This window comes from Mycetomoellerius zeteki, unplaced genomic scaffold (genome assembly GCF_001594055.1).
Source record: "Mycetomoellerius zeteki isolate Tzet28-1 unplaced genomic scaffold, Tzet1.0 scaffold223, whole genome shotgun sequence".
NCBI classification, from domain to species: domain Eukaryota; kingdom Metazoa; phylum Arthropoda; class Insecta; order Hymenoptera; family Formicidae; genus Mycetomoellerius; species Mycetomoellerius zeteki.
The window spans coordinates 1,127,510-1,152,979 of NW_017257198.1; the positions used below are offsets into that span (position 1 = coordinate 1,127,510).

General features: G+C 35.2%; 1 protein-coding gene across 2 annotated transcripts in view; it reads right to left on the bottom strand.

The window, feature by feature from the left end:
• Msp300 (Muscle-specific protein 300 kDa) overlaps positions 1–25,470 on the bottom strand; it is a 59,373-nt gene that overhangs the window by 24,269 nt on the left and 9,634 nt on the right. For both annotated transcript variants that reach the window (XM_018448552.1, XM_018448553.1), the window contains 18 exons: positions 16,924–16,985; positions 15,985–16,080; positions 15,824–15,907; positions 15,657–15,749; positions 14,832–15,010; positions 14,340–14,742; positions 14,006–14,152; positions 13,362–13,902; positions 11,430–13,113; positions 11,246–11,354; positions 9,804–10,851; positions 3,877–9,420; positions 3,456–3,744; positions 2,649–3,168; positions 2,100–2,548; positions 1,782–1,977; positions 1,254–1,328; positions 323–475 (listed from right to left, as the gene is read on the bottom strand). In XM_018448552.1, the coding sequence (XP_018304054.1) occupies positions 323–475; positions 1,254–1,328; positions 1,782–1,977; positions 2,100–2,548; positions 2,649–3,168; positions 3,456–3,744; positions 3,877–9,420; positions 9,804–10,851; positions 11,246–11,354; positions 11,430–13,113; positions 13,362–13,902; positions 14,006–14,152; positions 14,340–14,742; positions 14,832–15,010; positions 15,657–15,749; positions 15,824–15,907; positions 15,985–16,080; positions 16,924–16,985 (11,672 nt within the window). The remainder of the gene's footprint in view (positions 1–322; positions 476–1,253; positions 1,329–1,781; positions 1,978–2,099; positions 2,549–2,648; positions 3,169–3,455; positions 3,745–3,876; positions 9,421–9,803; positions 10,852–11,245; positions 11,355–11,429; positions 13,114–13,361; positions 13,903–14,005; positions 14,153–14,339; positions 14,743–14,831; positions 15,011–15,656; positions 15,750–15,823; positions 15,908–15,984; positions 16,081–16,923; positions 16,986–25,470) is intronic.

Below are 25,470 nucleotides of genomic sequence, written 5' to 3' on the forward strand. Positions count from 1 at the left end.
ATATAAAGATTTTCATTGTGAGAAAAGAAGATGTTTGCTAACATGACATATTTTATGATGTATCAATTATCTTAATAACCAAAAATTAATTAGGAAATACTAATTTTATTTAATTTTATTAAATTAAAAATAATTTATAATAATATATGGAAATAAAGTTTTGGTCTATCACATTAAATACGCTGAAGCAATGGTTTCGCTATGATAATTAAATTCTTTTCTTTTATACAATACAAAAAATAAATAAAACTACTGATAATTTTTTCTGTTTTGATAGTATTTGTCTTTTGAAGATATATGTATGAAGATATAGTTATACTACCTTGGCGGTCGCCTGAATTGATTGGAAACGTGACGTGACTTGTTGAACGCTAACAGAAAATCGAGTCTCGCCACTGATCTGCATCAACTCCGACGAATCGTCACTCATTTTATCGAATTCAGCCTCATTTTGCCGGAGGTTTACAATCAGTGACTGAAAAAAAATCATATTTATATTTTAACTGTTTTTAAGTGAGATTCTAGTTAAAGAGCTGTTCCGCATAATTCATATGCGAAATAAGAAAGTAGAAAATTCTCTCTTCTTGCGTGCAGAAGCCTGTTTGAGTAATGTGGTTAGACTATTATTACTTAAGTGTTAAACGCGAAGAATTATGCACTAACAATAAGTATAAAAAGTAGAATTTAATATTCCATCCTGATATATCAGACTCGTTTGTTCGTCTCGTTGTAAATTTCAGCGTCAAAGAAGCTCTCCATTCGTGAAGCAAAACAGATTGTACTGCAAATTTTGAAGCTGAAAGCGCAATATTTACTGAACATAAATAGATAGCCGCCAAAAATATAACAAAAATTCATCTAGCCGATGCATAAATAAATAATTGTTTAGTATTATGAGTGCTTAACAACATTAATATTTATATAGCGAGAGAAAATAATTTAGCTGTTCATATTTTTAATCAGATTTAATATTGATGAAAACACTGATTTTATTTAATAAAATGGCATACGTATTGCCGTATCTTGTATTACTCTAATCAGATATGTCGTTTAATGCTAATAAAATCACAAGATGAAGCGTTGATATCTCCCACCTGACAAAAGCTATAAAAGCTATAAAAGCTAAAAGATTACATAAGAAAAGAGCAATTGTGTCGAAGAGACTCCTCGTAAAGCCGTTGCAATCATCCGCCTCTCTTGCAATCTTTCCTTGTTACAAAATGATATTTGCAATTTGTATATCATTCTCTTACTTGTTCAAGATGGTCACCAAGCGCAACCAGTTCTGTCACGTCCGTGTTCCGCGAATCGGCAACCTTCTGTAGTTCCTAAGAAATTTTATTACATATAATCATTGTGCATGAGAGATAATTATGCTCTACGATTGGAGATAAAGTTTGCGTAGATGGGGCTTTCTCCTCTCTTTTTCGTCGATTTAAAAGTATTTGCACGATCTATCGTATGAGACGTATAGAGAAAGAAAAACAACGTTAATATTACAAAATTTATATTCGTGTTATATTCATGTGTGTGAAAGATGTCAGTGCGTGTAAAGAAAACAGATACATCTAATCGTAATTAAAACTGAATACTTTAAGTGTGCACACCTCAAATTATGTTACTATTTCATGTGGGAAAATTTGTGATAAGGGATAAACACAAAGCGGTCTTTAAATAATCGATATTCGTTAAATAGGACATTTATGAAATTTATATACGTATGAAGCCAAAAGAAAACCGCATTTCTATAATGCAACTTATTGTAATAATTTTGAACTTACTTGATATTTTTCAAGTTGCTCCTGCTTTTCCTCAAGCGTATTTTTTAGACAATAGTTCTTCAATGATGTCTCGGCGTCAGTAAGCCAAGCAAGCAAACGTTCTAATGAATTTTCGTATTCACTCCATTGTTGTATTCTTTCTTCGATGCAACGTACCACGTCGTTTACGGCTGTAGTGAACTTCTTATTTTCGAATCTGGAAACACGTCATCCAACGTGCATTTATGTGGTTGACAATGAAATTGTTTAATTTCTAAATACTCTTTTTTTTTAATAGATAAAATAATTTTATATTATTTTCTTTTTTAAAATATTTACCTAAGATTCGCTAAATCTCTTTCCATAGATTCTTGTGAGCGAGGTGGCAAAGTATGCGCACTCTGCACCACATGTTCTTCAAGGACATTCAGCTTTATTTCACCTTCGCTTTGACTGTCCTGTATCTCTATAACTTTAGCTAATCTAGCTTGAAGAGCAGTTTTGTTTCCTGTATAGTCACTGTAATTTGCTAAACGTTCCCATTGACGTTTCTGATAATCTTGATAAGCTTTCTGAAGATCGTGGAACTGCTGGAAAATATCGAGTAATGCTTCCAAGCTGGATATTCCTTTCTGAGACGTATCCACTAACTTTTCGTATCTCTTTGAAACTGAAACGACTTTTTCATGAACGTTCGATGGAACTTGAGTAACTTGAACCAAAGCGTTGGCTTTTTCGGAAATGCCTTCGATCAGACGTTTATGAGCCAAGATCTCTTGATGTAATGTCTAAAATAAAATTTCCAAGATAATATGATTAACGGTTTCCATATTGTTTTTTTTATATTTTCTCAGATAATAATATAATATTAAAAAGATATATAAGGACCTTCAATTTGAGTAGTTTTGATCTTATTTCCGATAAGGAGGACCACACCATCGAGGAATCTTGTTTAACTGCACGTTCCATCGTGTCTAACCAAGTTAGAATCTGTTGCAGAGTCTCTTGATAACTAGACCATTGTAAAGATTGAGCGTCTTGCTTTTTCTGTTGCTCGGTGATGCCTTCTGCCAAACGATCCCATCTTTCGCGAGCGTTTCGCAATTCATGTCTAATTATTTCACGCCCTTGAGCAGAAGTGTCTGGAAGAATCCTCTCACCAAGAGACGTTAAGCTAGTTAAACGATGTTCAGCTTGCTCTTTTTCGGCTAGCAAAACTTGTAAACGCGAGTTCCTCGCTTCGAGATCTCCACCAATCTCATCTTCCTTCAAGATAGCTAAATTTTTTTCGAGTGGCGTAAGCCAAACATCGATAGCCTTTAATTTTTCTTCATAAGCGCGATGATCATCTACGATGCTTTGGCAACGGTTTATTATTTCCTTACTGAGCACGTGCAACAGCTGATATCTAAACATTTAAATTGAACTCAATTAATTGTATTGTTACTTTCATTATATCTTTATTTAAAAATTATTAATTATTTACTAGTCTAAATGTTCACATACGACACTACAATAAAATCATGCGCTTTTAAAAAATAAATTTCAGTTTTTTTTTTAATTTTTTCTTTATTTTGCGAGATTGAATTTTTCCAATTCTTATTTACCATGTAACTATTAAGATTTTATTACATACTTATGCAAGGGTATGGTAAATATAAAGATAGTTCTCTTGTTGGAAATAATTCAACGTACCTGTTGCTGACTTGGGAAATTAATGGCTTGATGCGTTCAATACCACTCGCGTGCAGTAAACTATGTGATTTGTCCACAAATTCATCTATCTCCCGCTCTTGCCGCGCGATAGTCTCGCGTTTCTCTTTAAACGCGCGAAGTCGTGCTTCTTTATCTTTTAACGTAGGCTGCAACTGTTGATCTCGGAATGCCGCCTCCATAGAACGGAACCACTTTGTGTGAACTTCCAGTTGATCCTCAAAGTTCTGCCATCTTTCTAAAGCTACTTTCTGTCGCTCCTCTACGGATTCTAAAAAGAAAAAATTTCTAATAAAATGATTGCGATAAATGGAATTAATGAATTAAATAACTTTATACAAGGATGATTCTTTTACATAATTTTAAAATCACATAAAAAATAGAATTTGCAATATATGTTTACCAATTTCATTCAGGAATTGGCGCAGATTATTTTCCAAGGTAATCACTTCCTTGTTGATAACTTCTCGACCTTTCGGCGCGGTGCTATTAGCCACAGCTTCACTGAATTCTTTTAACTTGTTGAGATGTTCTGCTCCCTGTGCCTGGCCATCTTTTAATAACGTTAAGCTCGTTAATCTGCGAGATATTTCAGATCGTTCGCCCGTTATATCATTGCATTCTGCCAGCTTCTCTCGTTCTCCATTCAACCAATCGGAGAAGCATTTACATTGAAGATTGAAACGATGATGCTTTTCGCAACAATCCTCTAAATTCTCTAACAAATCTCGAGACTTGGCGACGATATTCTGAAAGAGCTGTTTGATAGATTGCAGATAGACATTCAGAGAAGTGTCCTTCGTCTGATCAACCAATTGTTGCGCTTTGTCGCAAACCGATTCGACTAACGTCTGATGTGACATGATTTCCTGATGCATGATCTTGTGATTTTGTAATTGTGCGCGCTTTTCTTCCAGCGATGATTTCAGTTCTGTGTGCTGATGCATTGCGCGTTCGACGTTTCGCAGCCAAGCCGTTAATTGCTCTTGAGACAACGAAAACTCGGCGAACTGCATTAGACATTGATCTAACTTCTGCATCGAACTTTGTAAATCTTCGGAAAATCCGTCCCACATGCTGCGTAGATTTCTCAATTGTTGTCTGATTATCTCTCTACCATCCGGTGAAGTGTGCACGTAAAGTTTCTCACCGAGATCGATGACAGATTCGAAACGAGCATTCTCGCGAGTTCGAACATCACCGAGATCCCTGATATGCTTCTGTCTGCTTTGTAGTACCGCCAAATCGCCAACAATCTCGCTATATTTCTTCAACTCGTCCTGAACTTCATTAATCCAATTCAAGAATTGATTATACTTTTCGTTGAACAGATTGTGCTCCTTTACATATTGCTCGTATCTCGCTACAACTTCTTTTGCTTGATTCTTGATTGCTTGATACCTAGTAGCTTGACGAGATACTTTAGTAACCAAGTCGGATTCCGCTTCTACGCCTTGACTTTTCTCAACCGCCGCGTTAAACTCCGTGCCCTTTGCTATGATAGTCTCTTCGAGGGATTTCAATTTCTGTAAGTGCGCGCGTTTAGTTTCTTCAGTACTCTTCAAGCTTTGATCTTTCACCTGCATTTCGATCTGTTTGAGCCAAGATTCTAGACCCTCGACTACTTTTTCAAATTCGGACCATTGGTTGAATAGATGATTTAATTTATCTCTGCTTGAGGCGCATCGTTGGAGGAAATCCTCCCAAACTTTTTTCTGCTGTTCGAAACCTCTCAATAACGTAGGGTGACCAGATATTGAAGTTTGCTCCAAAATGATATTTAATTGCTGATTACAATCGTCTATAATCCTATCGCCCTCGGGTTTTTGTTGCAACACGTTCTCGATCAAAGCAATCTTAGATTTCGCTGCATCTCGATCTATCGAGAGATCCTCACTGATGGGCGCCGCTTCGTTTATCACCGTGTTAATCCAATCTCGCATTTTCTCGAACGTCTGAAGATAAGCCTCGTGATTTGCAACGTACTTTTCCATTATACCGATTCTATCATCTACGTCTTCCGATAGCTTTTCATGCGCTTCAATCACGCTATTGAGCATCTCGCTAGCCTCGTCGTCTGGTGCCGCTCCGAGCCTGTCCTGAAGTTGTTCCAGGATATTTCGATGAACTCCTACATCTTGTGCAATAGCTTTATACAAATGCAAGGCGAGTTTCTTTTCTTGAAGCGACGGTAGCAGATCTTGCTTGTCACCTAATTTCTTCCGTGCCTCAACTAACCACTGCTTTACTTGGGAATACTTGTCTTCAAACGAAGATCGATGCATCATGTCGCTCTCGATTTTCTTATAAATCACGTTTGTACGATCGGCCAAGGCTTCCACGCGATTGCGCAAATTTCTTAGCTCACCTCTGATGAGTTCTCTGTGATCTGGTGTTATTCTCGCGAAAAGTGTTTCACCCGCTTCCGCTGTTCGATTCAAAATTGTTTGTCCAGTTTCACGTTCCTCCCCAAACGCTTTTAATTCTTTCAAGCGAGATTGATAGAAGGTCATTGGTTTCGGTCCGCTGATCTCGTCAAAAGTTTTCAATTTCTGCTCCGCGTTTACTAACCACGATTCCAGCTCCTTTACATTAGTAGCATATTGGCCTTTAATTTGTTTGAGTTCTCTGAGTCTGTCTAAATGTTGAACCAAAAATTTAAGCACCGAATGATAACGTGTATTCAAATGTCCGACGTATTGAGCCACGCGAGATTCTGGACTAACTTTAGTTATCTCCTCTCCGAGTGCGATCAGATCCTTCATTTCGTTTTCATAATTCTCGATCTTTCCCTTAAGTTGTGTTATTTCGGCAATCTTTGCGTCAATCTCATTTGGATTTAAAAGCATCGTGGCTTCCATTCTGATTTTATTCTCGTTCTCTTTGAGCCAGGAAATTACGTTTTCTGATGTAAATTCGTATCGTTGCCATAAAGCGATATTTTCTTGCAGCACGGATTTGATTTTGCGGTAACTGACTTTCAAGGACTCCAAGTCGGCAGTAACTTTGTCGCGTTCGTCTCTAAGAGCAGAAATGGTCTCACTGCTCTCGACAGTGCTTAGAAGTGTCAATGAATTATCTGTATCCGCTTTTCGAGTCTCGCAATCAGCAATACCGTCTTCCACATCGATCAACGAGGTCATCTTTACCTCGAGATTGTAACGATCACTGCTCTGTTCGGGTTCGCACCAGGCTACTTTTTCCTTGTGAGTTGCTACTAAGCGTTGCAGAGCGCCAAACTTTTCGTGATAGAGTTTTGTCAAGAAGGCTACCAACGTTGCGTTAACTTTGTCAGCATGACTGGCTACGCCGTCTTTACGGAGTTGCAACGCTTGCAGTTCTTTTGGTAAGCTGGACTTCGATATAGTTGGATATTCTGATACCATATCTGTTAATTTTTCGTCAAGTTCTGAAAGTGTATAATCGCACTTCTCCAATTCGGTCTTCAATTCTTGACATTTATTGATTCTATGCAAAATCTTAGTATTCTCGCCAGTTAAATCATCGCACTTGATTATCTCTTCGCGAATCTTTGATATCGTATCACTGCATTTCTTCAATTCCTGCCTGATACCTTTTTCTTTTTCGTTGAAAGTTGAGGTGAACGATGCGAGCTTATTTGCGGCCTGTTTAACAACCTTAAATTGATCGTCCAATAAATCATTAAGGGATTTCAAAGTTGGTATACTCGCGTCGTCGTTCAATTTGACGAGTTGTTCGCTTTTCGTGGCGATACCTTGACGAAGTTGTTGATATACTGGCAATTCCTCGCGATATTTAATCAATAACGCTTGTCCGTTCTCAGCATCGAGTAAACGATCACAAGCCATGGTGAGCGCTTCATTCGTGTCGCTGAGCCACTTCGTAAGTTCGTATTTTGCTTCTTCGATCTGCTTCCAGATGATAACCTGTGTTTCGTACGCTTGAGTTCGATCGATCACCTTAGCATTAATCTCGTGATATTTTTTTCGTACATTGGATAAATCCGATTCGATTAGACTTGTCTTGAAGTTCGGCATTAACGATGTCTCTTTCGCTAGTTGTTGCGCCTTACTGTCCATTTTGTCCAGAAATTGTTTACCCTTCTTCAAAATCTCTGAAGCTCTCTTGTGTTTTTCCAGAGCAACGTTTGCCTGGGTGATATCAGTTGACACATCTTTGACCGACTGACAAAGGTTCTTCGCTTCGTCGATAAACTTGTTCAACTTCTCCTTGGCTTCCTGATACTGTTTCCAGTCGACATCCATTTCAGTATATTTCCTTCTCTGCTCACGCAGAAGTTCATTGACCTTTTCCCAGTTTCCATCCACTGAAGAAACCACTACCTGAATGTTAGTTATCGCTCGTTGATCCTCCTTCATCAAGTTGTCACCTTCTCGATGAAGGCTTTCTTTTTCCGGTTCTCGTCTCTGATGATCCTCGATTAAATCATCTATCTTCTCGATTGCCGGTGTGAGTTTTTCGCAAGTATCAACAGTATATGTGATGTTTTGCAGGCTCGTCTGAGTGTTGACAATTTCTTCCGTAATTTTTTGTTGCAATTTTCTAAAGTTATCCCATTTAACATCGAGATTCTCCAACTTGTCTCTTTTAGCAGATAATTCTGTCTTCAAAGTTGTGGCCTTGGATTCAAGATCATTCAGTAAAGAAGTTGCAGTAACTGGTCTCTCTTGCTTGTCACGAACATGTATTCCCAGAGTGCTATCCATTAACGGGACAAGTTCCTTCCAAGTATTGATCTTTGTATGTACAATTTGAAGTTCCGAAGAAAGTCTATCGAGATCAGCGATAGTTGGTTTTCTGGCTTCAGATTCATATTTACAATGATTCAATTGCGCATTGGCGTCATTATGCCAGCTCAAAAGTTCGATCCACTTTTCTAAGCCTTTTTTCTTTTCTCTTAAGTCATCTTCGAGCGCTTTGTATTTTTTCGCTAATGACGTGTAAGTTTCATCCAATGCAGCGACTTCCAACATAGAACTTCGCGATGACAGTTGTTTTACTTCGTTATAAATCGCTGTAAATGCCGGTTGTTTTTCCGAATGTTCTTGAAGATAAGCATGCATTGTTTGCAAATTAGTATCAACATTGTCTATATTCACGTCTCCGATCTCATTGATATTAGATCTTAATCTTGTCATCCAGTTTTCGAAATCGGTGATCTTCATCTGGAATTCCTGTCTAGCTAACAACGAATCAGAGACGCGATTAATGTAATGTCGAACTGTGTCCGCGAGTTTGCTTACTCTAGTCTTCATTTCAGCAACGCGACCTTTCAATGCGGAGGCGCCGTCTAGCGATAAACCATGGCTAATATGATCGGAAACTTGAGTCAGTGATATTAGTTGAGCCTGATGATCAGATATGCTCTTATTAAATTCCTTTAAATGTGCCAATTCCTTTTCCAACTTTACGGCTTCGGGTGTTTGAACATTGGGTTCTTTGAGAGCTGCCCTTTCACTATTCTGCAACCATTCGTTGAATTCTTTCGCTTCTGATTCGAAAGTGTTCCATGATGAAACTAATTTGTCCAGTTTGGTCGTCGTTTGTACCGCCACGTCATGAACTGCGTTCCACCGCGTGTATACAGCGTCGACTTCATCAGGTGCCACTGTTCTTCCAGTTATTTGCTGACTAATCGTTGACAAACTCTGGACCTTTGGAAGATGTTGTTGACATTGAACTTGAAAAGTCTTGGCCGATTCTAACATTTGCGTGGCTTGAGCCAAAGTAGTAGGCTTGCTACCCATCGTAGCTGCCTTCGACTCCGCTTGTTCAATCCAAGGTTTTATCTTCAGAATGCCTTCTTCGTACTCTCTCCATGTTGCAAGATTTTGTGTAGCCAATTCACGTTGCGTTACTATGCTCTTATTCAATGATTCAACTGCCTTGTGAAGATTCTCAATGTCGCCACGGAGTTTTTTTGCTGGTATATCATCACTGTCTTCTATATATGTAAAAAAAAGTTAACATTTTTATATTAGAATATTTTTACCGCAGTTGTTAAATTACATTTAATTAAATTCCATTTAAATCTGTCAAATATATTAGATATATTTAAACTACATTTTTATACTTTTTACTTAATAATTGATTATTTTATTGCATAAATCTTTACAAAATAATAAAAAAGGATAATATAAAAAAATATTTCTTTATGAAAGAATTATATATAAAAAACTGTCTCTAATTATTTATAGTATTTATACCTTAGAAATATCATCTAGAAATTATAGCTATAATATATAAAAAATAAACGTTAAGTAACAGAAAAACGAAATTTGTGCGTTTTTAATTCAATATAAAACAAATAAAAAATCGTATATTCACCTGTTATAAGTTTCCGGGATTCGTCTTCTAATGCGTTTAAAATCAATACCTTTTCCTTGATTTCTTTTTGTAGATTTTCTGTTTTACGAACTCTTTCCTCAGGTGATGCTGTAGAATCTTCTATGTTTGCAACTGATTGAGGCGCAGCTTGCTGAACCCAAGATCGGAGCTCCACGAGCTTTGATTGAAATTTATTCCATCGAGTGCTATGTTCCTGAAGATAAACAACTTTTTCGCGTACGATCTTTAACGTGTGTTCTATTTTCTGTTCAGTTTCCGTTACTTCCTTTTCTAAAATTTCTTGTTTGCTTGGTGGTGCGGATGTTTGAGAAAGATTAGTATATGTTTCGCGCAATTTCCTTATTATTTCTTCGGCTGATTTTCTCAAATTTGTATTGAATTCCTGTTTCTTCTGCAGGTCAGAGGATACTTGAGCGGCATCGTAATAAGATGCTAATTCAATTTGACGCAATTCTTTCTCAGCTTGCTCGATCAATCTCAAAATTTCATTCTTTTGTTCTTGATAAGTGTTCCAGAGTTTCTGTGATTCCTTCAAAGACTTTAATATCTCCATACTTTGACCATATGTATCGTTCCAGTTAGCTTCCAATTGCTGAACCTCGGAAGAGACGAAAGGTGGAGCGTGTTGATCTTTCAGAAGATCTTTACCGCGTTGTAACATACTGACAATGGTTGCTCGCTGTTGCTCTAATTGATTAAGACGGGATTCCTGATGAGTCACCGCGTTTTGTAATTTTTCAGGAACCTCAGGCGCGACTTCGACTTTTGATTGTTCGCGAACTTTGCGCAACAAAGTGCATACTTCGCGTACCTCTTTGCGATAAGTGTAACTTTTCGAATAGATATCTGTCTTCGTCATTGTAATTTCAATCGTTGGAATTAAGTTCTTATATCGAGTTATCAGTTGCTCCAAATTTTGCTGCGCCGTGAGTGCATCGCGATCTGAACGATTCAATGTCAAGTTGTCGAGAGTTTGAACCAGCCATTTCATTTCTTCACGCTTATTATCAGCTTCGCGACAGATTTTCTATAAACAATCAATAATAATATTTTTTAATATTAGTTATATTTAACTAAAAGCGATTTATCAACATTTGATGAAAGAGATGAAAAAGACATGACAAACAAAAGTATTGTTTTTCCCAGAGTAAAATTTTTAAATAATTATTGATTAATATTTATAGGTAAATTAGATGAAAATTAAATCGGTATTCATTAAAAATTTTATTTCAAGAGAAATCATTATTGGACTCTTAAGCGAAGAGCAAACCCTAAAAAGAATAATTGAACATAGAGATGCGCGTATATTTACCGTCAAGGTCTGGAGCTATCCGGAGGGAACGCAGAAAAGGCGAAGCAAAGTATTTAAATATTTCAATGACATGATAGAGGAATTGTATATGAAACTGGTCAATACCAACCTGAAATATAGTCTTCTCTTTCTCGAATTCTTCTAAAGTATTGACTTCATGTAAAATGGTTCTCAACGTACTGTCAACATGATCCATCCAATGCACCATCTCATCAAACCTAGAATTAATTGCACATTATTTAAAGGAAGAAATTGACGCTGATCTATAATACTGAAGTTAAATAAATGCTCACTTCTGTCTATAAGTTGCCCACTGTTGTGGAATTTCTCGCAATTGTTCCCTTAAGTTCTCGACTTTTTGTGCGGTTTCTTCCCACAAACGTTCGGCGTTTTGCGCGGCATCAACCAAGCTAGTATCTTTTGGCTTGAGTTTGTTGTGAGCATCACTGATCTTTTTCAAGGTCTGTAGACAACGCTCGACTTCGAGAACGGTGCCGCGGTTTACGAAAAATTCTTTATTGCGCTGTTGAATACCATCCACATCGTCATTGTTAATAAGCGCTTGCTGCTCAGAACTAATTTCCATCTCGATTTCTTTGAGATATTGAAGGAAGCTAGTCTCGTCTAGGCGGAACTCGAGCTTCATTAAATGAAGTGGCGCAAAGGTGAGTATTTCTCTCCAGCGATTCTGAAGATTCTCTACCGTTTTTATGACGGGAAGTTGTTGATCAACTGGTAATACATTCCGAAGATCTTGGCCGGCCTTCACGAGATCCTGTATCCACTTTTCATTGACTTTGCCGAAAAAGTTTTTGTGATATTCGACGGATTGACGATTATCGATGTGCTTTTCGTTGATCATTGTTTCCGCAATCGAAAGCCATTCAGAGATTTGTCGCTCGCACTCTTTAAATTTCGTCCAACGGCGCACAGACTCTTGCAAACGTTGTTCCCAGACTTGCGCCGCTTGAGAGACTTTGATAAATCGATCATTGAGTTCTCTTAAGGTAGCTCCACCTTCAGCAGTCTCTACGTCGGCATGACTATCCACAGCCTTGACGATGTTAGCAAATACTTTATTCTTAGATTCCAGCATAGATTTATAGTAGAGTGTTCTCGAGAAGAAGGCTTTATGACGATCTAGTTGAGCCAAGGCAACGTCTCTACCACCCGCGAGATTGATATTGGTCAAAAAACTTTCGGCTTCATCTAGCCACGTAGATATCTCTTTCTGCCCTGCTTCTAGAGATTCTTGTTGTACCAATAATTGATGATACAAGTGCAATTGCATCGGTATCAAAGCGCGTACCTTAACAAGAGTTTCTTTTTCTTTCTTTAGAGTGTTCATCATCTTATCGACTTCGTCGCGGGACAAATCTTGGATAAGAGTCTGGAATTTTTTACTGATATTTTTAAAGAGATTTTCAATGTCCTCGACTTCATTGTGAAGAGTCTGCAGTTTCTCTCCGTAAGCTTTGATCCGTTCGGTGGAGCTTAATCCGGTCGTCGATAAAGCAACCTCGGCATCTCTTAACCAATTCTGCAAAGTCTCTACTCCCGCCTTGTAATCCTTTCTCGTCCGAATGAGATCACCCGCGTGCATATACTGTTTGGCCTCTTGGAAGAGCTGTTCCCATCTCGTTGTCAGATTCGCGTAACGCTCCTTCAAACGAAATGCTACCGATTCGTCGGATGTGGCAATTAGGAAGCTTACAGTGTCCGACAATTGTTGATGCTTGTCCTTCCATACACTGATATCTTGAAAGAATTCCATTCTTTCCTCCTCTGGGAGATTCAGGACAGGTTCAGCACGAAGTAGCCATGCTTCGAATTCATCCGAGACAATGGTCCAACGACGCCAATATGCGACAACTTCTTCGAGCATGCTCTGGACGCAGCGCAAATCCATCGACACATTTTTCCATTTTTCAGCCGTCTCGCGCATAAAGCGATCAATGTTGAGACTCTCTTCTCGATCTAAAAAGCACGAATTTATGGTACTGTTTCGATGAGGCTAAAGCTATTGTTTACACACTTATGGAATTTTAATATATATTAAATTAATTTATTATATTTGAATTAAAACTAGTTACTATTTAATTATTTTATTTGATATAATCATATTTAATTATAATTCTTTGTATTTTTAGTATAAATTTATTATTGACAGTCACATTTAAATGAATATTAATCAATAAGTGACTAAAATATTTTCATTTACTTACCAATATCGACGTCACGCTTGTATTCTTCTGCGACTTGCTGCATATCCAAGTAAGCCTTTTGAAATTCCTGGAATATTCTATTTCGGGAAACAAAGTTGCGATACTGCTCCAACATCTGATCCACTTTCTCCTCCGTGCCATATTTGATGTTCCAGCCTTTCAATTTGGTCTCGACGAGATATAGGAAAGCGATCAAACAACATTTGTGTTCTAAGAACTTTAATTTCACCCTTCTCTTAGCCGCACGATCGGACAAACTATCGAAGCGCGCGGACATGTTATCTAATTGTTCAGGCCGAACTTGTCGCGCCAACGGCGAGTTCTTAGCGTGTTGAAATTTCTCCGTCATTGTCGGTAAATCGAGGAAAAATTTTTTATGATCTTCCAACTTATTCGAGATTATGTTCGCCGTGCTTTCTGACATTTCTTGTGGTATATTATTGTCTGAATATAAGAGAGCTTCAGCTCTTGCTAACCATCTACCGACTTCTCCTAATTCTCCCGGTAACATTGAATCTAGTAACCAAAGCCAATGCAGCATCTAGAGAAAAATAATACTTTTTTAAAAGAAATTTTTGCAACATAAGGTTCTATTCATTTGACTAGAGAAACTACAAAAAGTTGAAGTAGATTACAAAACCTACAAAGAGTTCCATTTGTTGCCACAACATTTGTATATGTCTCCAAGAATCTCGTGTGATACTTATCATACTAGGTGTATCGACCAAACTTTGCATCTTTTTATATATAATTGATTTCTCATCGGTCTCTGCTCTAAACAGCGTATATTCCTAAAAAAAAATATAAAGAATAATATATTTTTATTTTTATTTTCTTATCTTTTTTAAGTCTCAAAATATTACCGTTTTCTAAACATTAATTTTAATTATTAAAGTAGAATTACATAAATGATTTTACTAAAATATTAAAATTAAGATTTACGATGTAAACTCTGCCGAGATCTTATTATGAAAGTACCGGGTAACTTTGTGGATAGGCGTTTGTTCTATCAAGTTGTTCGAGATGCCTGACTCTCTCATTTAGCCATTTAAGAAGACCGTCGTATTCTTCTTGTATAGCCGCGAAAGAATCAGGAGCTGTGTTCCCTGGTTCTGGATATTTGTGCAAAAATTGGGCAACGTATGTCATAATCGATTTTTCGTCGGGTTGCGGTACGTCCACGTCCTCAGGGTCTAACAATCGAGCAATACCTAGTTCGATCTCGGCAACCTGAAAGGCTGTTTCTAATCGAGCTTTGTTCGATGCTTCTCTCATAGCTGCTATGTTTACTAAATTGGCCTTTATGGCATCGATAATGGCTAAGAAAGCATTTCCGTCTCTCCAACTTTCTCCAAAGTCTCGAACTTGAATACCAACGTTCCTAAGGAATTCACCCCGACATAATATTAGAAAAAAAATTTGCGCGTAGTTGTATCTATTACACAAACAGTAATTTAACAGAGTACTGACTTCGGCAAGGCATTGGTGACCCATTGAAGCAAGGTTTTTCGTGCACTTTGCTTCCACTTTTCGCTGCTGATGCGTTTCCTTTCGCTTGCCGCTGAGCCCTGAGTCCCAAGGCTTTCGAGGCTGCTCTGACTGCCCCATGTTTGTCCAAGATACTCGAGGGCTCTAGTATTCTCCTCGATCTAAAAAAAAATTCCGAGGACTGGTATGATGTATCCTCTCCTTGTCGAGCCTAAAGATAATCTAGCGTGCGTACTAATAGAATGCGCAACATCATGCCAGTGCAATCCGTCTTACTCTTTTAGAATGATCAAGATCATTCATCGCATTCACAATCTTGCTTTTTTTACTACTCACCCGCTTGCGATCCTTCGATCGTAGCTTGTTTATTGGAATACATACGGTTAGCAGAGTGATATAATTTACTTTACACGCGACGAGGATTAATTTATTTAAGCAGTCATGACTGTTTAATTTGTAGAAAAAACATTATTCAATTCTTACCATAATTAACATAATTTAAAACTTACTTTATTAACAAAATTATGTAATTTTTAATATATCTTAGAAATTAAATTTTGTTTAATTGTAACTATAATTGGTAAAATCAGTTACTACAATTATTACAGCTTGAACAAAAAAATTAAAAAATATAAATTAATCTTCGTTGCGACATATAAGAATATAGTGCTGCTGCTATTTGTTGAAGTACTTTGATACGTGATACGAGCGCTATATTTAAGCAGCTACCGCATACTAAGTATACTGGTGCTTTTTTGCATAAAAATTGTCATTAAGTATAACTAAAATATTCGAATGATATAATACCTGGAAATACAAAATGATAGTCCATATTAGGCCCAATACTACTGGCGGTCGTCCGTCAACCAAATCAGACGAATTTATATTCACTAATTTGATCTGTGAAAAATATTAAATCAGAAATTGGCTATCAATTTCTTCAACTTGTCGATTAAATTAACAGAAATACTCACTTTCTTGCCTTGTAAAAATTGCAACGCAGTATTGGCATTACTCAAGAAATGTGGTCTCTTTAGATTACGGCCTCTCTCTACAGGCTGAAAGATCACGCATGTTTTAGACAACTGGTTTTAACGTTTTTTTTTTACAAATGTCAACGCAAATATTTCATTACCAGTTTCTCTCCCGAAAGAACTTCGAGTAATGCGAGAAGACGCGTGCCGTCTTTGAGATCCTCGATTAAGTCATCGATACGAAGCGGAGGAACTCTCTATAGAAAAGAAATATTTATAAATTGCCTAATCATGATGGATCATATATATTCTTTAAATATATGAGTAAGAGAAACATAGTATAAATGTTAAAAATATTAATTATTAAATTACATATATCTAATGATGATAAAATTTGCCGCGTACATGAAATTTAATTATGTTATATACGTAGTTTATAGAATACTTATAATTTTTTAATTTATATATAATAATATTTAATACTTTAATTATTTAATTTTTAACGTTTAATGCCTGTAGATGATATAATTTTCAAATAAATTCGGCACTGACTGCAGTTTGTGCTATAACAATAAACTAAACTTTTATTGTTTCCACTTTAATTTTTGAATTGAGTGCTACCTAGATCAATGTTACTTGTTCTTTATTTGATGATACACAATTTTTTTTACTGAAATAGCTATTTGGTACGAGGACGAACAAGGTGCTCGCCTTCAATAACTTCGTTGCTTTTGATGCATACATGTTACGAGTTGGGTTTCCGCAGTAAGGCAAGTTCTGAAGGATGCGGAAGTAGGGGAGCATCGAAACTCAAGAGCCAGGTACGAGCTAGATCAGCCGTTTAAGTTTCGATAGCACGATACGAGAGGTAGTTCGCGTCACGTTTTATTATGCGTCACGTAAGGATCGAGAGCATTACGTAACTTCGAATGAGAAGAAAAACGAGAGTCAACTCAAAAACTGCCGTTGTACTATCCTTATTGTTATCAAGTACCTGGCGGCGAAACGGAGCACGATATCAAAACGTTATTTGCCATGTGCGAATCTGTTTCATTGCGTTTTCTGAAGGTGATAAAAGTATTTCTTCTTGACACGCTTACCTTCGATAGATGAGAATTGATCCAATTTATGAAGGTTTTCTTCTGCACGCGTTCTTGTTCGTCTGAAAAAAAAACGAGAATCAAATATTAATTTTGCGCTGTGAAAATAGATTAATTGGAAGAGAATACATTTTCGTGAAATTAAAGAGCTGATCTTTGAAATATTGCGATATATTTCTCTGAGAAAACGGATATAAATTATTCATTCAGATATATATATTTGATAAATGTTGAGCTGAAGAAGAACATATCGAACAGTGTTCACGATTGCTCATGGGCATTTGCGAATCGTCGAGCTCAATTATAAGGATTATGCGAAACACATTAGCGCCGTTTTATTTTTAAAGCTGCCGTCACTTTACTATATCTTACCGACTATGGTGCCGTATACGTCACACTACAAGGCACACACGCGATAATGAATATGCAACTAGTATAAATCCATAGGCGTATAATCGCGAAGCGAACATTAAACTGTCACGTAAATTATTTGTGCGATATGCACGTCCTTAACGCGATGCAGGAAGAAAAACTAATCATACAAGTCGACAAACAAACCGAATACGATTTACGAATGCGCTCCATTGCATAGAGACGTTTATAAACTCTTCTACAAAATGCAAGAATTCATTTAACGTATTATATTTCTGCTTTATTGTATTCTTTATTATTTTCTTTGAACTAATTGAAAAAATTTTGTAAAAATATCTTATTTCTCTGACATCTCTCTCTCTCTCTCTCTCTCTCTCTCTCTATTTTAGTAATTTATTTATTTCCGCGTACGAAAAAATGCCAGGATGATGTTTATCTTTCAATAAATATATTCCGGACCATAATATTTAATATGTGCATATTATTGAGATTTTTTTACTCGCCGACATACACATGTGCTTATGAAATGACATTGGTTCCTGGAAGCAAAAATTGGCGGTTCCCGAAATAAAACGGCTTTGATGTCACCAGTAGACACTAACACCGTTGCCTTGAAACAATGTTTCTTTTCATCGAATCTTCCACATGGCTTCATCGCGACATATTATATCTTCATGTCGTAATGCAATCGTTTTGCATACACATTAACGTGCAGTCTGTAAGCTACAAAAAAATTACTGTCGGTAATTAACGAAAACACGTTGCTTTATTCTACTTTGTCCCTCTGATTTACGAATCAGAGAATCGTCGAAAGTTTGTTCTTTCGTTTGATCTCACATTCGAAAAACGCTGCATAAATTGGACTCCTTGACATAAAATTCGTTAATTTTTCTGTAGATATAAAAATTGCCTTGGAAAATATGGGCGTGCAAGTTTAATAAATTTGCAGTTGAATTCTGCTTGAGAAGATATTAGATGAGCTTTTGCTCTTTATATTACGTTGTGAATTCTCTTTTTGATAAGATTAACGAAAATATATTCTTAAATTTGCACGTACGTAAAGATAAGAAGACGCTAAAGGCGATATATTCTCGAATATACAAGAATTATTAGAACGTTTTTGTAGAATAAGGAAAATAGAATTTATTGACATACTTTAGCAGCTTAGATGAGGAATACTGACCTATTGAACTTTCGCGATATATGGAGAACTGTAAGAAACTATTATCATCGGTTTTTATCGTCACTTTATCCGCGGTAAATGTTTAATCATGACCACGTAGGAGACGTAGGCGAAAGTTGCAGATCACATTGCGTTACGGTGCAGTCCAGTAACATTGAAAAGGCAGGATATTCCCACGCGTTCTCATTACCATTCATCGTGAGTGTCATGGTTACGGTAAATTGTTCGGCAAAACACGTGAGATGTAGTACCTGCGATACATTTGATTATACAATTTTCAAGGGTCTTTCATGCCTGCGCTACACTGAATGTCAAAAGTGAAATCATGCAAAGCACAGATTTTATTAGCGACCAATTAGTTTTTTAAAAGGTAATAATATATTATAAAAAGTTTCATTACGAATAAGGTAATTGTAATGATAAATATCTTCCTTCAAGCAGTTTTCAGTATCTAATTTTTTATAGCAAATTAATATTTTCTAAAAATTTAAATAATATCATATATAATATATATATATACATATATATATATATAGAGAGAGAGAGAGAGAAATAAATAAATGTCACTATTATTTGTTCAATAATTCTAATATTTGAGATTTTTAAAATAAAGGTAATCAATGGTATAACTAAAATATGTATAACTTTATATTATAATCATAATACTGGCTCACAAATATAATTACAACAGGATGATTAGAATAAGTTAAGAATCAATCTTCATTCGTATGATTCATTCGAGTTATTTTACAATACGACATCATTTAATATAGTGTGTAATTTCAACCGTTTGTAAGAAGCTAGCGTTTGTATCATTTCTAATTTTAAATTCAGCCGATCGAGGCATGATGCGCATAAAAAAGTCCACTAAACGTATTCTCGCTTTCGAAAATATCTGAAATTGCATTGCGTAAAATGAATTTTGCATGATGTTTGTCGGACGCTTATGTCCGCCAACGACATCCAAAATAAATACCGTTTTAAACGAGTGGAAATATTATTCTGTAACGCGCATGCCACTCTCATCTCCTAGAGTAATGTTTAGGATTCTGGGACAAGATGATCCGCGATTATGTCACCAGTGTTATGAGAATGAGAATTCTCATAATACGCTATCTGAATAATCGTCTCAACCAATAAATACGCGTATGTACTTTTACTTGTATCAGTACTAAAAATTGTTCGAGTAATAACAAATTCAATTACTGGAATCGAAAGATATTGATCACGGGATATTTATCAGATGACATTCATCAGGTATCGATATCATAATTTTTCCTTGCTTCTATCTTTATCCGCTTTTTCTGCCTACGTGTTTTTTATTCTTGTTCAATGTTATTTCGTATATAAACATTTTTTGTGTATTTTTTTATAAACTTTGTTGCTATATATAAGTCATAAAATTTGTTCGAGAAATATCGCGTTTGGTTTTTGAAAATAAAATGATCATATGTATACAAATACCATTATAAAACTGAGCTAACATAATTTTAATCATGTAGGTGGCTCAGTTTTATAATGGTACTTGTTTAATCATTTTAATCATTTTAAAAAGTAACAAAAATAAAAATACAGATGTATTGTATGTAATTTATCTCTTAAAAAATGCTTAGTTTGTGTTATTCTCTTTATCTATTCTTGGAATATTATTTTATATCGTACATGGAGAAAGAGTACATCTTTATTATATAAGCAGAGAAATACAAGATATCGATTATATAAGTTTAATTTCAACCGACCATATATCAAATGTCGTGATTTCTTCTGTTTTCGTGACGATTCCGGATGGCAGAGCACTCGTGCGTTCGTTCATGTGTTTGCCTGTGAGAAACTGCTCCGAAAAAAGAAATGGGCAAAAGCTAAAGCGACCAGTGGTCTCATACGGTGTCACGGAAGGTAACTGTGCGGCTATAAAAATCAACGTAGCAACAGGAAATCTCACCCATTGTGTATTTGCCATAGACGAAAGTTTACAGGTTAAGAACCAGAACGCGCGCGCGTGCGGACTCTGTCTTAAAAATGTGTCACAATTTTAAATATAAAGTTCCTAGCAAACTTGAATAAACTTTGAAATTTTTTTACTTATAAATCGAGAAATTAAATAGATTGCAAATCGTACTTTTTAAATTAATTTTAAGAAAACTTTATTTTAATATTTAGTATTATGATTTGTGCTATTATTTGTCATTTTATTATTTATATAGTAAATATTATAGTTTGAATCTAAAATAATACATTCACAGATTTGGATAGCCAAATTTGAATAATCGGATTTGATTAATTCATTTAGAAATTGATGCATTAACAAATCCGGATTTACAGTTTTAATTTTAAAAACATTTCAAATTCATTACAAATCTATTATGAAAAATAAAATTAATATTAAAATATTCTATATGATTCAATGGTTCTGTTATAATTCTATATGATTTAAAAAATAATTAATTATAAAATTTACATGATATGTCATAAGCCACCATCTTATTTAAGTAATATTATTTATAGACATCGCCAAAATTGATTTTCGCTTCTTTAATTATTGTTTGCAAGTTTGTGTTATATACAGTCGGTTCTCGGCTACGATCGATTTATTTTTACGCAGCCGATAGAAGAAAGATTAACGACATAGCACAGATCAATAAAGAAACTTTGAACCAGAACGATCAACTCACGGAGGTCAGATCGCTTTCAACGTTCGCCACGCTAACCATTGCTTGTCGTGATGGTTCAACCGGTCGCACGAGGAAGAAAATGTAAATAGATGTTGGTCGTTTAAAACAACCAGAGACAGTCGCGTGCCGTTTCGCGAACCATATCACGGATAGTCACTAACACTTTAACTAAACGAATAGATTCATCTCAAACTTACTATATTACGGAATTCATAGACTTCTCTAATTGTTATGTTGTGCGAATAAATTACAGAGTTACAACAAAATGAAAGAAATAAATGCCTACCTATCACATATTGTAGTACTTAACACTTTTGTTACTTTTCGATTAGAATAATTTTGAATCTCGTTGTAACGTAATCTTCTTTGAGCATCTCGTAATGTATTTCGTTGACAGATTTTTTGTTTACTTTTTAAAAAAATTAAAAACGGAAAATTTTTTATTTTTTTCGTTATGTAAGTATATATGGAATAATTTTACGATCGTATTTGTGGTCGCTGACCAATATTACGACAGCTATGCAAGACGACAGCATTTGAGATGTCCGGTTTTCAGGGGTGAGGAGGAAAGGGAATCAATAAAGTAGGACAAGTTCTCGAGGATGAGGTCAGACGATGTCTCCTCGGATGAAACGAGATAAATTATGAAAGAGCGAGAGGTTCATCAAACGAATCTTACCTACCTACAACTTTATAATAGTATATGTTATTTTTACTACAACTTTTCGTATAATCGAATTCCGAATTCATACATAATGTATATGTGCATGTATAATCAAATTCATTAGAATACTTCGACGATTCATTGTGCAATTGTGGTTGCTCGTTAAATTTAAATAAGCAACAATTGACGCATATGAATATTTAAAAAAAGGAAACGAAGAAAGAACTCTGATATAATTTCTTTGAATTTACTCGAGTTAAATGGATAAGTTCAAGAATAATTACGACAATCACGATATGCTAATTACAGTAATATGACAAAATACATGTAGTAATATGACATACATTACGTTATAATATTTGCTATATTTATATTGTTCAACATGCTATAGATACAAGCGGAAATATTTCCATAGATTAGAATGATGCCTCTCTCTGTATGTGTTAATGATTCAGCAACAAAAAAATGTGTTCTGTAGTAAAATCAACTTGAAGAGATATTTTATCGAGCATGCAAATGCAAAACGGAAATTAAAAAACCGCTTTTATGTTCAGTAAATCAATTATAACTATTGACAGAAAACGAACAAAAAAAATTTTATGTAATGAAAAATGAAAATTTATAATTATGAAAAAATTGTCATCACTTGTATATAAATCATGTCATTTACGAAGGTCGATATAATCAACTGTATTTTATTTCGAGAAAATGTCACTCGATAATTATCGCTAGGAAATACATTCCAATGAATAATTATTGTAAAATATACGGTACATTAACATAAACAATGAAGTGAAAATCGACAGAAATGTTCAACAAAAATGAGCAAAGCAGACAAAATTCAATCATATCAGATCTTGATTTCTAATAATATTTTTTTGTCAATTTTACAATTTTCAGTTCAAGCAATTACGGCTATAATTACAATCACATTACTTTTTCTTATAAAATAAATATATATACATATAGTATTATGAAAATATTATGAAGATTATAAAATCAATATCCGTAATATAATTCTAATCTATATCTTTCAAACATTTTTCAACATTATGTTACAAAACTAGTAACTATATTAGTCAACTATATACAGTTATTTTATTTTCTCTTGATGTATTCAAGTATTGCAATAATAACTATCTTTTGGCCGGATTTGCAAAATTATCATAGTCAAACGTTTTATTAAAGTTCTGTCCTACTAAATTAATGATCACTGTAAACATCGTTATTAAAAACTAAGCCGATGAATCCGTTGCTAGGAAATAAAAGTGAAGTTATTAAAGTTTCAGTATAAATCTATATGTCGCACGTAAAATCTGATAAAAACATTTATTTCTTGGTCATCGCTGAGATATCACATTAGTAATTTAGACATACTCGTATACATACATATTTCATATATTCGAAGTTTCAAAAAAATTCTTCGGCAAACAATCCTTTAAAGTATTTAGACAATTATGTAACGTTATCCTTATTATTGCGCTGGAATCTATATATGTAAAACTTATTACATTATGGTAAAGAAGCCTCTTTTCCGACAACAATCCGATTTAATTGTAAGTAAGTCTGATCGTCAACCGTTGACCTACTCCGCGTTTGACCAGTAAAATTGTTTTAACGACTCCGTGCACCAATCGAAAAGCCAGCCCTGAGATGAGAGATAACCAAGCGTGGCCTTGACATTCATACGATAACTCGGGCGATTTATCAGACGTACAAATATATCTATGAGTCTTTATGGAAAGATGCCGTTTGGCATTTAATTTGAAGCTTAGCGTGTCAAATATTCGTTGATCGATATATGATATCATATATAGATATTAATAAATAACCTGATAAATATACAATCATGATGAAAACAAAAGTTACGACGTAGCGTATCTGCATATGTTATGTAAAGATATAAGTGATAAGTATTGCATATCTCAGTGGCATTGCTAGTTCTCTTGCATTGAGAAAGAAGTTGTCGACCTGACTAAATTAGTTTAGTTGGTCTTTATTTCTTTCATTGGAGAATATATATATGTATTTAAATGAAAAATATATAATATTTGATTTAAATACATACATACTCCAACGAAAGAAATAAAGATGAACTAGACTAATTTAGTTAAGTTAATAACTTTTTCTCATTGTAATTAGATTCTTTAAAATGAAAATAGATTTTTGCGCGGAAACGAATTTGAACTTCGGTAACAAATGTGAAGTAGCTTCCTTTAATGAACATTTTATAAAAATTTTTATACATTGAAACTTTCAGAATTTCAGAACATTCTTGTGATTCAAAACAGAATCACAAGAATTTCAAGTGAGAACTCAGAGAACTCTGCTACAATTAAAACTTTTATTATTTAAAATTGAGACTTGTTAATACGATTATATCGCTCTTCATTACATCCCGGGGTTCTATATTTGCACGCGAAATTGTTTCTTAATTGCTTGACAATTGGTGTTCGTATAAGCGATGAGGTAAGCTCGCATGTTGTAGAACGCGCACGTGGCCTGTCAGGCAAACTATAGAAATCGCAGCATGCGAGAGTGCTATGGAACGAACCCGACCGCAGAAGTTCTCGTTTTACTGTCATTAACGCGACGGACAATCAACCTTTCGCTGCATACACGCGTGAATATGTATATTTCGAACACGTGCGTAAGTGCGATATATTCTCTCGCTAACAAGCCTGCTCCTCGAAATTTGGCGCATTTGATTAATCCATCATCCGATGGGATCATGACGACAGAATTTTACCGCAAACGTGCAAAAAATGACTAACGTGTAAAAACACTTTGAATCGCATTATCATCTTTAACTGTAACTATTTGATCTTGAATTTCATTTATATTTTTGTATCGGCATATCAAGAATATATTCGATTTTATTATATGACATTATGGTCGCAGAATTTCTCTTCGTATTTCTCATAAAAGAACTCTCTAGAAGAACAAGAGAACGGATAAAAGATGTGGACTAAGATAGAAATACAGCCTTGAACTAAGGTTCCTGCCGTCATCATTCAGTATTATATACCGCGTTACGAGGCGCATTACGTTTTATACGCAGCTCGTCGTTAAAGCATATGAATGGCAAAGTTACGCAATGATCCCATAAATGATTAATCCATTATGGGGATTTTTTAATCCATGTAGTTCGACAGATGCAAAAAAGATTATTTCTCTAAACAGTTTGTTGCATTTTACTTTCCAGAAAAAGATATCTTTGTTCTATGATTATTTTTGTATCAGCGATACAAAGATTATCATACGATTAAACTTCGATAACTGCACATTGTTTGTAAATTAAAAAATTTTTAACTCCAGACAGTTTAAAAAAAACTAAATGAGTTTGATTCTGTAGATGCTTTAAAAATTGCAAGATGTGCAAAATGCACCTTGCAAAATGCAGTTAAAATTAATATATCGCAATGCGTGAAATCGCTGATTGAGATTAAATAAATTTGTAACGCGCTAAATAATCCTACATTGAGATCTCCCTTCAAATATGGAATACGTTGCGGATAATCGATAATTGCAATTATTGAATCTATCAACAACTGTCTGGAGAGTATTCTTTTTATTGTGAATATCGGTAGTTGAGTGTACGAGAATTTTCGCTACTTGATAAGAATGTTGCAAGCGAGTCTCGTCAACCGGTATGA